General features: G+C 31.4%; 1 protein-coding gene across 1 annotated transcript in view; it reads left to right on the top strand.

Moving 5' to 3' along the window:
• LOC105194954 (photoreceptor-specific nuclear receptor) overlaps nucleotides 1-15,609 on the top strand; it is a 79,173-nt gene extending 63,564 nt beyond the window's left edge. The window contains exons 8-9 of the mRNA XM_026140534.2: nucleotides 4,241-4,529; nucleotides 14,314-15,609. Of these exons, the coding sequence (XP_025996319.1) occupies nucleotides 4,241-4,529; nucleotides 14,314-14,552 (528 nt within the window). The 3' untranslated portion in view covers nucleotides 14,553-15,609. The remainder of the gene's footprint in view (nucleotides 1-4,240; nucleotides 4,530-14,313) is intronic.
• Nucleotides 15,610-17,604: the final 1,995 nt, after the last annotated feature.

Here is a 17,604-nt window from a genome sequence, read left to right as displayed (position 1 = left end):
ACTTGCATATGGAAGCAAGATGATAAAATTAACATGTCCTAAAAAAATTTAAATTTAAAAAAATTTTAGTTTCTTCAACTACAATATTTTCAATTTTTATTGATCTTAAACAACGTTTTCGTGAATCTGAAAAAAATAGTTATTTTTACATTGTTACAAAAATTAGCAAAAATCGACAAACCTTAAAGTCTTATCCCCCTTTCCCCTAATTTTGAGAAGTATAGTAGATATTAATTTTTTTAACTTTAGTCTAATTTGAAGATTTTACATGTGTCTTTCAAATAATGCAATTGAATTCAATGTGTGCCGTAATGTATATATGAATTCGGCATATATGTTATATTATGTAGTGAGAGTAGTCATGAGATATAATAGTCATGATCCATTTGCATTACAAGCGTAAAACCACTGTTGTGATTTTGTAAGCTCGTAGTAAAGCTGTGATTTTGTGAGCTTGTAGTAAAAGAAATTAAATATTATAAACAATTATTTTAAAAGATATTTTAAAAAGTTATTTTTTAAGCAATAAAGATATTTCAAAAATTATTTCTTTTTAAATAAAATATATTTTATAAAATGTTCCTTTAATCTTGTTTTGTGACACTTATTAATATGTAAGCTCGACGAAAAGTCATTAATTTGTTATTTTTTGTAATTTAAAATGTTCTTTATGATATTAGTCTCTAGTTTTCCAATCCTCCTTTCCGACTTTTCTGTAATCTTACAAACGTACCCTTTTTTCTTTTTTCTCTATTGAAGAGTAAATTGTAAAATTACGTTTGTTCTGTATAATTGATAAACTTCTATCTATAGAGTGATTAATGGAACCCTATGGCTAATAAATTGTTGTTGATAAGAATTGTGTCGCGTTGATAATAATTATTGAGTTATTGTCAAAAAAATGAAATGATATTCTATCCTTCCTTCTTTACTTTTATGATAATTCTCAATTGTGATTGGCTAATTCTTACGTACGTCTTATGGTTATGATTACAGAAATTTTGTGCGGCAGCCCTTAATTATATCAGTAAATACATATACGTGTGTCATTACAACAGATAAATGTAGGATGTCGGATATAGCGAGTAAAAGTTTAATTAGTATTTTAAGTCTTATTATGTAATTATTAAATACATTACAACAAAAATCAAATATAATTAAAACAAATGTGAAGAAAAGGTTTCACCTCATCAATTCAATGACCTTGATATATGTTATAGAGGTGAGATTGATCAACTTTTTCTTATCAAATATTTAGAAATCTCGTATAGCTTCGAGATATACTTAAATAAAAGTAATTTTTGAAATTTTACTATTTTCACTATATGACACCTTATACATGACGGATAGTGAATAAATAGGGGAGACCGGGGCAATTCGGGAGACGGGGCAATTTGAAAAATAGAAATATCTTTTTATGGGTACATATTTTAAAAATTTACTTTAAATACTGTAAACGCGTCCTAATATTGCTAACAATGTTTTGTTTGTAACGGCGTCATATTGAAGTTGTATGAATGAAAAATGTGTTTTGCGACAATCGAAGTCATTTCTGACAGTCAGTATTTCTTCGAAATTTAAGTAAGATAAATACGATTTTTTTTGAAAGCTTTGAATGTATCGTGTCCAGTTGAATGTATTTGAAACATTTCGTGTTTACTTTTTGCTGTGTGATGTCTATTTTTTATCGATCATACGCAATAAGGCGCACAGTTGATGTCTAGGCTATTTGAAACACCAAACGTCGAATTTTTGTTCGGACGACATTTTCTTTCATATTTGCGTTCTATATACCAAATATACAATTTAATATTCAACAGATGTAATTACACGAAATACGAATAGTCTCTGACTTGTTCTGAAAACGCTAAAGCAATAAAATTCTTTATCGTGCGTTTGTATTTTTTTATTGTATGTAACATTTCTTCATAATACATAATAATATATCCTTTTCTGAATAAAACAAAGTTAAGTTTTAATAATAGCTTTTTTACATTTTTTTCATCATAAAACATAAATTTTAGAATATTTTCGGACTAGCTTCAAATTACCCCGAGCTCGGGGCTATTCAAAATATTTGGCATTGGTCGACATTGTTATAAGTACTTCAAAGCAAGTACATTTTCGTGTTCTATCTATAATGGCATTGTGAAGGAAAAAGTTCAACCTTTCAAACCGTCCAACTATTTTTTTTATGAATATAGGACTCAAAAAGAAAAAAAATCTTCCAAATTGTCCCGGTTTCTCCTATACATTTTAGATTATTCAATCAAAAAACAATATTTTTTAAATGTTTTTTAAACATTGTCTGCTGATTGGGTAGGTACATTTCACCAATTTTATTATCCTGTTTACGAAATATTTCTACTATTATGTCGTTATACGTTTTGTTTACATTAATGAACATAACAATTATAGATCTTGTTTTGCTCCGTAAGCAGGGGAAGGTGTGAGATAAATCTCGCTTTGAGAGTAAAATAAATGCTTGGGCGGGGGAGAGGCAAAGTCAAATCAACGATTTAATAGATATATTAATTCATTTATCATTGAAATTATAAAATAATGCATTTATACGCGCGTGTTTTAAATTCGCGCACTTTTCGTATGCGTGTTGACCACAGAGCATGCTTTTCAGACAATTTGTGTTTGTGAAACAGTGAAATCTTGTTTTTATTGATTCTATATTACGTAAATTATAGAGATAATTTTTACAATTTTTATGATTATAACTTTTTAACGGATAACGTTCAACGGCTAAAATCTTTTTAAGATCACTTAAAGTCAAGATCAAGAAAAGAGTTCTCTAAACTGGAGTTTTATCCTATCTGTTATATACATATAAGGTCATAATAAAAATAATGAAATTTTGCAAATGTGTTTTATGTATATTTCGAAAACTGTGCGAGACCCTCATTTTACAAGAAAAAATTGATCAGTATCCTCACCGCTATAACATGTACCAAGATCATTGAAATCGATGAGTGTAACCTTTTCTGCACATTATCATAATTAAATAATCCTATTATACAAAGCGTTAAATATTTATAAAACATTTAATTGGTACTCCAAATGTTCTGTATAGTAAAAATGTTTACAGAATGTTTAAATGTTAATGAAATGTTAAGAATATTATGTGAGCGCTTTGTGTATATGTATACAAAATTGCCCACGGACAAGTACGCGTCCCCGCTAGCAAATGAATGCAACAAAGCTGTTTCATTGTAATAAGTAAAAACTTAGAATAAAGATAGAATAAAAGGCACAATATTAAATGCATCCAGATCTTGAATTCCCAGAATTGCATTCTAAATAAAAGTTTATGTCTTTTGACAGTACATCTATATTTAAAAATTAATTTAGGCATCTAATATTCCTGAAGAAATTATAATACAGTGATAATTTCTCGCATTATATGTAGAATATTTTCCAAATATGTAAAGAACATTCTGTATATTCTTTGAATAGTTTTGAAAGCTAATGTTGCTTTTACATTCTGTAAATATTTTGGTATGTAACAGAATATTCTTACAAGCGACATGTCATGGGTGTCCGGCGCCGATTTAATTCTTCTTGAAATATGAATTTTATAGGGGGTAAAACAACCCTTTGAAAAAAAAACAGTATTTCTCTTACGGGATAAATATCGTCAAAAGTAGAAGAGACAGAAAAGTTTTTTTATAATAAAAATTGTACGGTTTAAAGAGTACTTTAAAATTGTAAAGAAAAAATTTTTTTGTTTTGTTTAACAAAATACCCCTACCACCCAAGTTTTTTTTTTAATTTTTCCAATTTTTTTTAATTTTTAGCAAATTAAAGGTTATTTTTTTCCAAATTCAACCATATATAATAAAATTTAAAAAATTTGAGAAAAACTTTGGTTGGTTGGGGTATTTTGTTAAACAAAACAAAATAAATTTTTTTCTCTTTACAACTTTAAAGTACTCTCTAAATCGTACAACTTTTGTTAAAAAAATTTTTCTGTCTCTTCTACTTTCAACGATATTCGCCCTAAAAGAAAAATATCATTTTTTTTTATGGGTGTTTTACTCCCTAAACATGAAATTTTGCTGATATAAAATACGAGTCTCTTAGATTTTCGTGTTTAACAACATACATATTTCAAGAAACATCAAATCGGTGCCTGACACCCATGACATGTCTCTTGTTAAAATGTTACTTTGAGACTTTAGAAATATTCTAACGTTACAGTTAAATAAACCGCAGATTCGTATTTGCGTAGGTAATATTATTGGAGGAAGTCTGGTCAGAGCTGTTCCTATTAAATGCTGTACAGTGGTGTCTGCCACTTGAATCTTCGCCTCTCTTCAGCGCCGCTGAGCTGACCGCTCTAACCCTCTCGCCTCATCAACATCCGCACTCGGGACTGCACTTGCAAACCACTACGGGAAAGCCCAGCCAAGTAGCGGCAGATGTCAGACATTTACATGACACTCTACAGAGATACAAGGCGGTTATGGTTGATCCTGCCGAATTTGCCTGTATGAAAGCCATTGTTCTCTTTCGCCCAGGTGAGTGATTGTCGTCGATTCTCGATTTATCTCTTTCGTAAATCTTTGAATTTTGCAGTTTTTATTCAGTTTAGCTTTTATTTTATCTTTAGTTTCACTGTTTAAGGGAATTCTAAAGTCAGACAAATTGCTAAATTACCGATATCTTTTTAAGACTGTTTTCGAATAGACTTTACAGAATTTTAAATTCTTTTGCACAATTAAAATACACATAAAAATGACAAATTTAACGGATCATTTCAGACTAATAACAAAAAAAATTTTGTAATAATTTGATTCTGGCACGGTGAGCTGTCAGCTAATGACAATATTTGCTTAATACTAAAATTTTCTACAAAATGAGATCACAAGTAAAACTACTCAGCACTGCAGAATTACTACACTGTTAGTAAATTTGGATTTGGATTTGGCCACTATTGCATTATTACTGCTACATTGCTGCATTATAGCACTAGTAGTGATAAATAATACTGCATTTCACTACTGAGCATTACTAGTTTGTTATATTATTACTACACTGAGATATTAGTATGTAAGGCTAATATGTGATTGTGTCCAATATAGTGTATAGATTTTTTTGCAAATGGCACTACAATCGAAGAACAAGGACAGATGTGTTTCATAAATGTGTTGGACAAAGAGCGCTAGCCTGTTCGCCTAGCTTTAGCGCTATTGCTTTTATCCTTCGCCCCGCGCGCCCCGTGTGCCGCTTGATTCTCGCTCGAAAAAGAAATCTGTAATACCAACGTCGACAAAGTTCGGCCTTAGGTTTAGTGTCCACTTGAAGTAGAGGCACAAATATAACTCAAGCCGATTGATTTTATGTCAAGAAAAAATTAAAAAATTTAGATTTTTTTGTTGATATTCATAGTTGATACGTACTTTAAAACTGTCTTTAGTAATGTCATAAGATGCTAATACGGATTTCTGATTGGTTGATGATATTTTTAAATGGTTCTTTAGACAATCTTAAATATAAGAATCGACTATGAATACCGGTCTTTATCTACTCTTGTTAGTCTAATATGGTATATACAGCATGGATCAAAAAGAAACTGGCCCACCACGACAATAAATTAAAAAAATTTGTTTTAATTAAAATAAACACAATATTTGTTACAGAATTATATATTTAATCGAAATAAAAAAAAATATTAAAAATACATGAAAAGGAAAAAGAAAATAAAGAAAATATAATGTATAGGATACACTATTATCTAAAGATTTAATACCTTTCTATTCTAACGGAATAAGTATATTCTGAAAATGTTTAAAGAATACGTTATGTATTGATATTTTTGGAACGCCCGTACTATAATATACTTTGTAAGAAAAGGTGGGGCAAGACAAGGTGGCAGAGTAAGACGGACTATCTCCTGTATCACGCGATCCAAATGCAGGAATCACAATCGAGCATACACATTAGATGTGTCCTCTCGATCGTTGAAAGTTATCTACGAATTAGCAAAATAGGCAGCTACGTTATTGAATTAATAACATAATTTATATTTTTTTGCAATTTTCTTATGATTTTATTTCATTTTTTCACTTATGACATTAGTAAACTTATAATTATAATTATAGTAGATTCCTCGTGAATACATGTGTTTCTGAAACAAAATTACACAAGCTATAATGTAGGAGTTTATTTTCTATTTTTGTAAACAGTTTCGAAAATGATTAATCATTATGATTAAACGGAGCAAGATGGGGTTGAGGAAAGAGTAGAATAACTGTACGCATTCTGTCTAGCAACTGACCACAGCCACTTGCAGAGCAATTTTTCTCTTTAAGCAGCCAACTAGCGATGTGAATAATCGAGTATCTCTCAAATAGACCAATTTCTAATAACTTTATTTATGATAATATCCCTCTGTGTTCCAGTTGATAAACGGGTTGAAAATAATGCTTCTGTGCTGAAGGAAATAAATAATTGTAGTCTATAGAATACACTCAAGATAAGGTGTATAAATTGACAAAAAAGCATTAATCCTTTGACGTATACGTGGATCTAAGACGTCCGACACAATGGGTCCGTTCCGAATTGTGCATCAAACGCATAGAGCAATTTATCTTTGTTGTTCATCAAACATTAAGCAAGGATAAATACACTACGCGTTTGATGTTCAAATTTTGAACATATCTAATGTAACATCTTCTTTAGTCACGTAGCAAGAAACATTAATTATATTATTACAAGTACAAAACAATAATTATTGTAAAAATTACTACTTGACACACAATAGTGATTATTCATTCTCTAATAGTGATTATGTAGCATCTAATGATTGGATTATTCGCAATAATCATTTCCTAATAGTTTTTGAATGAGTGATTATTGATTTCATAATGAGATTATTTGCAATAATCATTCCCCAATAGTTCTTTTATGAAATGATTATTGATTTCATAATCAGGTTATTTGGAATAATCACCAGCACACTACTTTTAATAGTTAATATATAAATGATTATTAGTCGACTATTCACAATAAATCCAATAAGAACTGGATTGTTTTATACGTTTATTAAACGCAAGTATGGTATAAAACAGGTATAGGTATGTGGCAGATATGTATATAGGTAAAACGGTTTTTATACCTTAGTGCAATATACGTTTATAATAATCGTTCTTATTACGTATATATAATACGAAACGTATTTTATACGTTGAAAAATGGTTTATAAAATGCCAGAAATGTATTTACATTTATAACACGAATGAAAATACTATAAAATACTATCATATACTAATTAAACGTTTCTTAAATACGTTTATGATTTGTAAAAGTTGTCCCTTTAAATAACGTATCAAAAATAGGATTTAATATCCAGGTATGATATACTTTTTAAATATGTTAATAAAAGTTTAAGCGTAAATTACATTTATACGTTTTTATTGCAGCAATATTTAAACGAATAATAAACGTATTTTATACACATTCGGTATAGCTAATTAAAGGTTTATTGAAAACGTATATTATATATGAAATGAAAAACATTTATAAATCATTTCAGAAATACCGAATACGGTTAAAATCCAAGACATTCAATTATTAATAGTTATTTTACACGTAAAAACATATTACGGTGCTCTCAAAAATTGAGCGATTTGCTTTGGTTTTGAGTCTCAAACATAGACTTTGTACTATGTTTATGGTCTCAAAACTTTTTCGCGACGCCAGTCTTCGTACCTTCGCGGCTTGCGCGGCTTCCACTAGGTGGTCATGCCGCGGGGGATTTTTTCGTGAGTCGAGTGCGGCCACAAGCATTATATCTAGGCGCCACCGTGATCTTCTTTCTAAATCGCACTTCAGTAAAACTTTTATGAACTAATTGTTGTAACTTCGAGACGTATTTCGATCTCATTTTTTTTTCAAATGTGATGTTGTATGTGGTTCGCTGTTCCCCATACAATTTTATATTTTTACACGTAAAAATAACAATTTGTATTGTTATTAAATCTTGTACATAAATGTTTAATTCAGATTTAATCTTTATTTAATTTTTTTAAACAAAAAAGAAATATTTTTTTGGAAACTATAATTTATTTACGTTTAATAATTATTGATTTATTAATACATATTTTATATGACTATGTAAATCGTAATGACTATTGGGCTCAAATAATTTTTCAATAGTTCTGTGTAATAGTTTGTCCCAATAATCCGCGAAAAAACTATGACGAATAATCCAATAGTTTTATTAATAGCTTTACTAATAGTTACAATAGTCCATTTCCGTAAGGGATAGTATATACTAAGAATGATCTGTACATACTAAAGATATTTACAGAATGTAATATTATTATATTTCTGTTGTATATTTGGTGAAAAAAGTTATGTCAATTTTTCGCGCCGACCTAGCTATTGAAATAACTGTAATTAAATAACAGTTTTAGATAGTGCAGAACTAAGGCTGAAATAGGAAGCGAAGAACTCAGGCTAATAGTACACAGCATTTTCTGTGGTCTAAAGAGTGAAGATCTTAAAAAGGAAATAATCTTACTAAATTTAAAAAATTTTAAATTCCCGGATATTAGAGTGATTTATATTTTTCCACTGAAGGAACATCGCAAATTTACAAGCTGTATCATTGAGGCATCGTCCCGTATTCGCGTCTAGCTACTAAAGAATGAACACATTTTTATAAACTATTCTGTATGCAAAATTATTGATTGTGTAAAAGTACTGCAATGCAATAGGATTTTGTCTTAGGGGGAGAGATCCGGTTTGTGGCAATTGCATCCCTTACGAAAAAGATGCACGAGCTGGAAATTGTAATCTTATATTACACTAACTACAGAAAAATACTACACTAACAAAACACAAATATTACAATAACGTGTAAATATTATAATAAATTTGTGTGGTTTTTTTGTATTACGAATGGACTACAGGAAAATATTACAATAATCACAGAGATTACAATTCTTAGCCCGTGCGTGTTTTTCGTAAGGGAGATGTTCTTCCTCATGAAGAACGGTCTCACTGCGTTGGATAGCAAGATCTGCCCAATTCTGCGAAAGAGGATTTTCGATCGCTGTGGCGCCCACGCAAACGGGCACGCCCCTGACGATGCGCCCGTCCAGCCGCCACTACAGACACTTGTGCGCGCTAGGCAAGCGCCACGGCGCCGTTGACAGATGGCGCGCTCACTCGTGAGCCAAGTGCATTCGAAAGGCGGATATAAGGAAGTCAATAAGATGAACCAAATTTGCCTACGCTTACCAAGCCAATAAAGAGCACTTCGAGAGAGTATACCTCTGCCCACGTAGGCATTGTTATAATCGTGAATAAATGATAGCGGAGAATAGCTTCAGATGGAAATTCCAAAATTCTTCTCACCGTTGTTTACAGGCCTCCGCAGTGGTTATATCTACATATTTGACTTCTTGAACAACTTCACTGATTTTTCTGCATTGTACAAGAATATGATAATTTTCGGCGATTTTAATGCTGAATTGTACTCACGGTCATTTGATTCAGACCAGATCTTACCTTTGTTGAAGCGTCAAATCTATCCTTGGTGCCCTTTGAACCTATTCATCACGCTCGTAGTTCTTCCACGGTGTTAAATTTATATGTCATTGATGATGGCGATAAATTTATCACGTACAGTCAACATGACATCACCTTTCTTTCTGATCACCAACTCATCGACATTACGTACAAAGATTAAAATACACTCGACGTCAAAATTAAGGGATTACCTATTCTGACTTCGGAAAATAGGCGTAATTCAAGAGAGTGTAACTTTGTCGAAAATGATCATTAAAAAAATTAAAAAAAAATTTTAAAGCTTGAAATCTCTAGTTTTGAGATTGGTAAATCATTAAACGATTTACAGATTGTTTATGAAGTTACGTGGATTTAAATGGGGATGTATCAAATCTCGAAAGTTTTTATAAACTTTGCAAAGCTCCACGACACGAAATAAAAATTGCACACAAATGAGGTTTACAGCATTTAAAAGCGTGGATTTTTACCTTTAATTTGCGTTTTTGTTGAGAGTTGTACGATTTTTTTTCACTGAATTAGACAACATTGAAGCAAAAATGGTTCTTTTTTTCAATGTTGAATAAATCGGTGAATAAAAATCGTACAACGCTCAACAAGTACGCAAATTAAAGATAAAGATTTACGCTTTTGAACGCTGTAAACTGCATTTGTGTGCGATTTTTAATTCACGTCAAATAAACTCGCAAAATTCGTTATAAATTTTGCCGCATCTTTATTTTTATCCGCGCGTATAACTCCGTAAAAAATCAGTATATGTTTTTAAAGTCGATATTAAAATTGTGTGTAGAAACATTAAGCTGTAAAATGCGTTTTAAGACATTTGATTTATCATTTTTGTTGATTATCATGTTACACTCTCTTTTGGAGAGTAACTATAGGTAATCCTTTAATTATGTTGTTGAACGCTTACTTAATTTTTGTTGAGTCGATATTTGAACTTCGTAAAAAGAAATATTGTAAAACGATCTTCCAGGGCTCATTTTAAATGGCGAAATCTTTCGATTATTTAAGTTGATTTTTTCTACACTAGGAAATAAAGCAAGAAATTCAAGAAAGACCTTAAAAATTAAAAATTTGCAAGTGATTCCTTAATTTTGGCGTTGAGTGTAGATCGCTATTACAAAAAATACAAACAGTCCGGTATTTTTATTCTTTTATTGAAAACTCTTTCTTAGGTGACCTGAGCTTGACGATTGGGAAGCTCTATACCGTGCGGACGATGTAAACATGAAGGTTGATATATTATGTTTTTGAATGCTTTGACAAGCATGCTCCTTTAAAGAAAATTGTTCCGAAGTATTTCCCGTCTCCTTGGATCACGAAAGAAATAAAGGCAAAAGGAAAGGAACAGAACTCGAAGAAGATAGAGAAAGCGTGATTTAGAGGTTGATTACGTTATCTTTAAAAAACTTAGAAATGAAGTCCAGAACATGATATGATAGTCCGGGAGGTAATGACACAAATTTTCAACTAACACCGACAAAGCTGATTTTCATTTATACATTTGTTTTCGTGTTACAAATGAATAAATTGACCGTCAGACCACGATCCCGCGGGACGGGGGGCTTCCACAGTGTCTCAACAATGTAAAAAAAGAAGTGTTAATATTAACAAAAAATTAATATCGACAAAGCTGAAAATTCTTGTACTTACTATTGACAACATGAAATGTCGAAAGGATACTGTTAGCCGCGGCAACTGCGGAACGTCGTGCGACAGTCACTCATATTAATATGTGAAAAAAATAGGGTAATTATGCAGTATAGAGGACTCAGTTCCAATCATGTTGACCTTGACACATGTTATAGAGGCAAGGATACTAAACAACTTTTTCTTATAAATTAATTGGCGCTCTCGTACAGTTTTCGAGATATATTTAGAGAAAAAAAACAGTTTTTCTTAATTATTTTCAAAAATATTCATTTTACAAAAAGAAGGGTCAAACAAACAATGAAGCTCGTGATAAGCTCTACAATAAAGATTATAAACATATTTTACCTAACTTCAATACTGTAGTCGTTATAATAAAAAAACTATTTGAAGACACTGTGGAAGCCCTCCGTCCCGCGGGATCGTAGGCTGACGGTCATTTTATTCATTTGTAACACGAAAACAACTGTACAAATGAAAATCAGCTTTGTCGATATTGGTCAAAAATTTGTGTCATTACCTCCCGGACTATGAGTAGCAAAGCAGAACTACTATCAGGAGATTTTTAGTGGGCTGAGGAGGTTTGACGCCATTTAGAAGGAATTAAAACACTTCGGTTTAACTAAATTCAAAGCGATTGAGAAAAGACTACTCTTTTCCATAGAAAAATTGAATAAATTTTTTACTAGCCATGAAATATCGACAGAACAAAATGAACAAGGTGCTGTCTATCTCGGAGAAGAGTCATATAATGATTATAATGAATTTAAATTTTGGAGCAACATTGAGCCTTATAAGTTTTCAGAGCTTTAACATCATGTAAATCTGAAGCAGTTAGTGACAATAGAATGGCGCCGAGACTGCTACGGATTACTCTAGCACGTATTCAGCTCACAGTAATTCATATTTTTAACTATTGTTTTGAAGTAGGGGTTTTTTTAAGTCTGTGGCGTATAGCAGTTATTTTCCCGATTCCCAAGGTTAGTTACCTTTCTCAACTGAAGGATTACAAAGCGATTTTTATCTTGTGCTCCATCTCTAAAGTCATGGAACGTATTGTGGCTGACTAGATTAAAATCTTTCTTGAAAAGCAAGATATTTTGTATCAATCTGCTATCTTAATCAATCTACGTATCAAAAGGACGTTTTCATCCAAACGACCCTAATAAAACTTTTCCACTATGTACGCCAGGCGGCTGACTTACGAAGGGTCACTTTTTGCGCTTTCTTTGAGTTTATAAAAAACGTTTGGCTATGTTTGTCATTGCTTATTAATATAGAAGCTGAGGAATATAGATTTTTCGTATTCCTCCTTGCGCTGGCTATGTGCTTATCTCTTTCTCAGGAAACAGACTATCAAGGATTCAATCGTTAAATCAACAGTTAAAGACGTTGCATCGTATATGCCTCAAGGCTCTGTGGGACCTTTGCTTTTTGTTCTCTATCTGTTCGATTTAAAAGGAATACTACAGCTTTTTATGCGGATGGTCTCCTTTTTTATATAATATACACAGAGCCTAGACATTTGCGCGACACCATACTCTTGGTCGATTCAATGAGGAGATCATGAATATTGCAGGTTGCCATCAAAAATCGTTTAAAACTGAATCCCTCCAAAATTAATGCAATGATAGTGGGTACGGCAAGGTACGTAAGCAGCCTCGCATTAAATGAGATTCATAGCGTAGTGGTTAACAAGTAAGAACAAACAGCAACCTGTCAAAATGTATGAAGAAATTCGATAGCATGATCGTGTTTCATAAAGTGCATGATGTATCATTTCATCTTTGTTGGTCACTGAGTCTTAAACAAAGATAAAATTTTATCTATATATAATTTATCTTTTGCATCAAGCGTTTTACGGAACTCAGATCATACGGATGCAACGACCAAAGAACAACAGCGGGAACGATATATCATACGAGGGTTATGGCAAGAAAATCATCACATGGAAGGTGTATCACGCGAATAGACGGTGGAAGAACAATAATTTGATGCTAGTATAATGAAAAAGACAGCTCCGATCAACGCGTTTACATGATTTTCGCGTTTATATGATGGTTCAAGGTTGTAACGATTTTATCAGGTTGCGATGAAACCAGTTTACGCTAAAGGAGAATTTGCAAGCGCGTGGACCTACATCTGGATCAAACAATGAATTAATCACCCGTTTATCGGAAGCCGACCCCGAGAATGGTTACACGGCATATGTTTTAATATATTGCGTTCACATATACGTAGATATACCAAAGGACTTTGATACAAATATCAATAAAAGCGAGAGATCAAGAGTCTTTAGAGAATAGCGTATCCTACACGTGTAAATGTACGTAAATCGTAATACACATAAATCTTCTGCATATAGATTGCAGTACTGAAATACTGAAAATATATGTATAATATATGTAATATAAATTATAGATTAGTTGTAAAATTACAATCAACTTATCAAATAACTACTTCGATATGAAAACTTGAAAAATGAGCCCATGTTAGGCCTATTACGACATAAGGACTTATATTAACAATACTTCATGTTATTATTAAATTTGTATATCTTAAAATTATATGTACATCCGAATAAAAAGTTAAATAACAAATAAACTCGAGTGTATACACATTTGCATAATAATACACTGACAACATACATTGAAAACAATTTTGAAATTCTCGAAAATAAAAATAACTCATAATATTGTCGGCTATTATTAGCATACTAACATCATTATATAACTGCAAGTTACTAAACAACTGATTCTATAAGTAATTATTAGAATTCATCACCTAATAATAGAAAAAATACAAATGGCCACAGTACCTACATAAGCCACAATATTACTTCTCTATCATTTTAAATTTAATATTTTTATTTAATTTAGATTTAATAATTCTATAAAGTTTTTAAAATCGAATTTTATTTATTTATTTTTTTTAATGCGTTGTTGAATTTTTTAATTCTAGAAATCCAAAACTAGAATTAATTTCACCTAAAAATTTTTAAAAAGCAAAGTTCTTTAGTTAAAATGCTTTGATTTTCATAGGGTTAAGCTAATTATTTAATTTATAACGTAAAACATTTTATACATTTCTGGAAACCTAATCTTTACTTTGCAGAAACCCGCGGTTTGAAGGACTCGAGCCAAATCGAGAATCTACAGGATCAGGCACAACTAATGCTCGGACATCATGCGCGTGCTCAACAGCCGAATAGTCCAGCCCGTTTCGGCAGGTTGCTGTTGTTACTGCCGTTGCTGCGAACAGTCCCAGCTGCAAGAGTAGAATTGATCTATTTCCACAGAACCATTGGTAATACGCCGATGGAAAAAGTTCTTTGTGACATGTACAAAAACTAAAATCATCTTAGATATACCAAAGGACTTTGATACAAATGCCAATAAAACGTGAATGATCCACTACATGATCCAAAGAATTTCAACGCTGGAACGAGAATGAAAATTAGAAAAGACAAAAGTAATTGTAGCAAAAAGACAGCAAAAAGAGAGCGGCCGAGGCTTTCTTAAATGAAAGGATCAAAGGTAGGACGCACGAATTTTATTCCGACACGATTAGGCCTAAGGACAAAGTTCTAAGTCCCTTTGTGATGATCGTAAGAATTCCAATTGGCGAATATCTCTATCGTACAAATGCGAGACATTAAAAGAATGGCATCGCTAACGAATAAAATGGCAACTAAAATCGACCGAGGAGCACTCCACCGTGGCGTAAATATACATACATAGACATTTACATGTATTTATTTATTATAGACATATTTATGAAGCGTTAGGCTCTGCACGTTGATAGCACATTTTCTGTTTTTTGTAGAAAGTCGAAGATATAGTCCAGAAAACGGAGACATTTCGTTCTTTTGTTTTATACTTTTATTTACATTCGTCATGAAGTTACTAAATTAGAAAGGAGAGTGACTGAGCGAACAATGGATACTCTGTAGTTTTATGAATGCCAGAAATACATTATAAAAGTCAATTATTTTTATTTTATTTCTATTTTGAATAAAATAATATATTTGCAAATTTGCGTTGAAAATATTTAAAAAATTAACGTAATTAAAATATTTCTTTTTCTTTTTATACATGAACAAATTTATCCATCGAATATACGATTAACAAATTGAAACGATTTATACGTTGCAAAATCAAAATTAAATTACATTTGGAAATAACCGAAGCGGCAATATGAATTCATAAAATTTAATGTTGCATCTATTAATGAAAGTAATTTGATTCATAAAGGTGTGTGAGATTGATTTTTTTCTCGGCGCTGTAAATGAACGCTCATTCGCACTTTCTCTGTATATTTCGTGTTGTGATACTATTCGCTGTAAAACGTATTCTCAATCGGTGATATATATTGTAACAAGTACTTGTAATAAAAATAAATCTAATTAAATGAGTTGTTATCACTGATTACTCACTTTTTCATAGATTTATCATCCTTATTTTTGACATTATTACATTTATTTCATTCATTATTTTAAATTGTATTACAGTAACAAATAAACTTGCTATTTTATAGACATTTCTTTAACATTATCGGTATTGCGATAAATATTACTATGTGGTCAATATTGTCTCTGTGATCAAATTGGCTAAGACGCCCACATGGAACGTAAGGAGATTCAAGTTCAAACCTTGCCCGAGATAATATTTTTTGCAAATTTTTTATAGTTTTGGAATAGGTAGATCATGTAGAAGTTAGCAGAAATTATTAAATTGATTAGCAGTTTAATAACATTTATTTAATAATGATTAATTATCATAATTCAATAACGACATTAATTTTCGGGTTCTACTTAAAAATTGCATTTTAAGATCGACAAACTGCGGCGCACAGTTAGGGGAAATCTCATCTACCGTCATTAAAAGTCAGTCGCATGTATTATAAGTGCGATAAACTTTATAAAAAAATTTTGTTGCTGTCAATATTGAATTAATCATTTTGGGCTAAACAACTATGGAAAAATGAATATTATGATGAGGAACAAAACAAATTACAAAGTTTCTGACACATTAACCAAAAACATCTCATGCTACGGCGTAAATTCTCATGATCTTCAACAAGATTCAATTTTTCATGCTGATTTTGACGTCTTCTTATCGTGCACGACCGCTTGCACTATGTTCTTTTTTTTATTATATTTGGTAATTACGATTTGGTCTTAATTTTCCTATTAAAGTTAATTTTTTGCGTTAATAACATGCTGAAGAAAGACAAATCCGAAACGTACATGTTCAAAGAATTGCGATGTTAAATTATTTATTGATGTCAAGCTTATTATTCGCTCGTTTATTGACCTTAATTTATTCATTTAATTGCTTAAAAAATTGTGACCTATAAATTTTGTAAAATTTTGATGGGCAAAGATTTAAAGTCATGAAATATGAAATAATAAAGTCAATAAATGATAATAACGCAGAGTTTAGCAATTTTTGATGATATAATCTAACTATTAAAAAAACATCCAGATGAAATCATATTATAGCTTATAAAAAGGCACTCGAAATATTTTAGTCTATAGGCAAAACAGATTAATGTGGGACTAACTAAATTAATTTCTTTGCTATCATTGAAACGTAATTTTAAATAAGTATTAATTATAATTAAATTTTAGATAAGCATATTTAATAACATGTATCTTAACTGGTTTATCACAGTAAGAAAATAATATTAAAAATAATATGATATTAATATATTAAACGTCATACATAAGGAAAAAAGTTTTAGAATAAAATTGAGACAAATTTATAATAAAAAATAAAAATTTTAAAATGAAATTGTAGAGAAAACTTTACGTAGCAATAAAGTGAAAAAATCTAAGATTTAATAATATATCATGCAAAATTAGTTAATAATTAATCATAAAACAAGTTTTTAGATACGAGAGAATAAAAGAATATTTCTCGCGAATGGGGAATAAAGACTCAAAGATCACAGATGTAATTGACGAGGGATAAAATTGGTTGGCGATCTCTTCGAAACACAATTTGACTTCGGTCACTACAACGTAACGACGTATATTTGCACCCCCGCGATTCCGTCACGGTGGTTGTATAAACGTACATATTTATTTATCACCACATAATCCCTGACTTCCCCTGCGACGAGGGTTTTGCCACATGGCAGTTTGACGGTCCCCGGCGGGTTACCCCCTCGGCCGCTTATAAATTACATCGGAGCTTGAGCGAGGTTTAAGGGCCTGCTTAAGTTGTCAAAGCAATCGGGGAGTTAAACGCTCCGACGCCGGGGGTGAGCCTCCTTAATGCTTTTCGAACGGATCTACGAAACGCGCGGAGTCAGGCGGTGAACCACGGGGAATAATTGAAATGAAATGAGTAGGAACTTCATTCTTTTGAACTTTTACAAAAAAAAAAATGTCGGACAAAT

This window comes from Solenopsis invicta, chromosome 10, assembly GCF_016802725.1.
Source record: "Solenopsis invicta isolate M01_SB chromosome 10, UNIL_Sinv_3.0, whole genome shotgun sequence".
Taxonomy (NCBI): Eukaryota; Metazoa; Arthropoda; class Insecta; order Hymenoptera; family Formicidae; genus Solenopsis; species Solenopsis invicta.
This window is presented reverse-complemented; position numbering and strand designations above follow the sequence as displayed.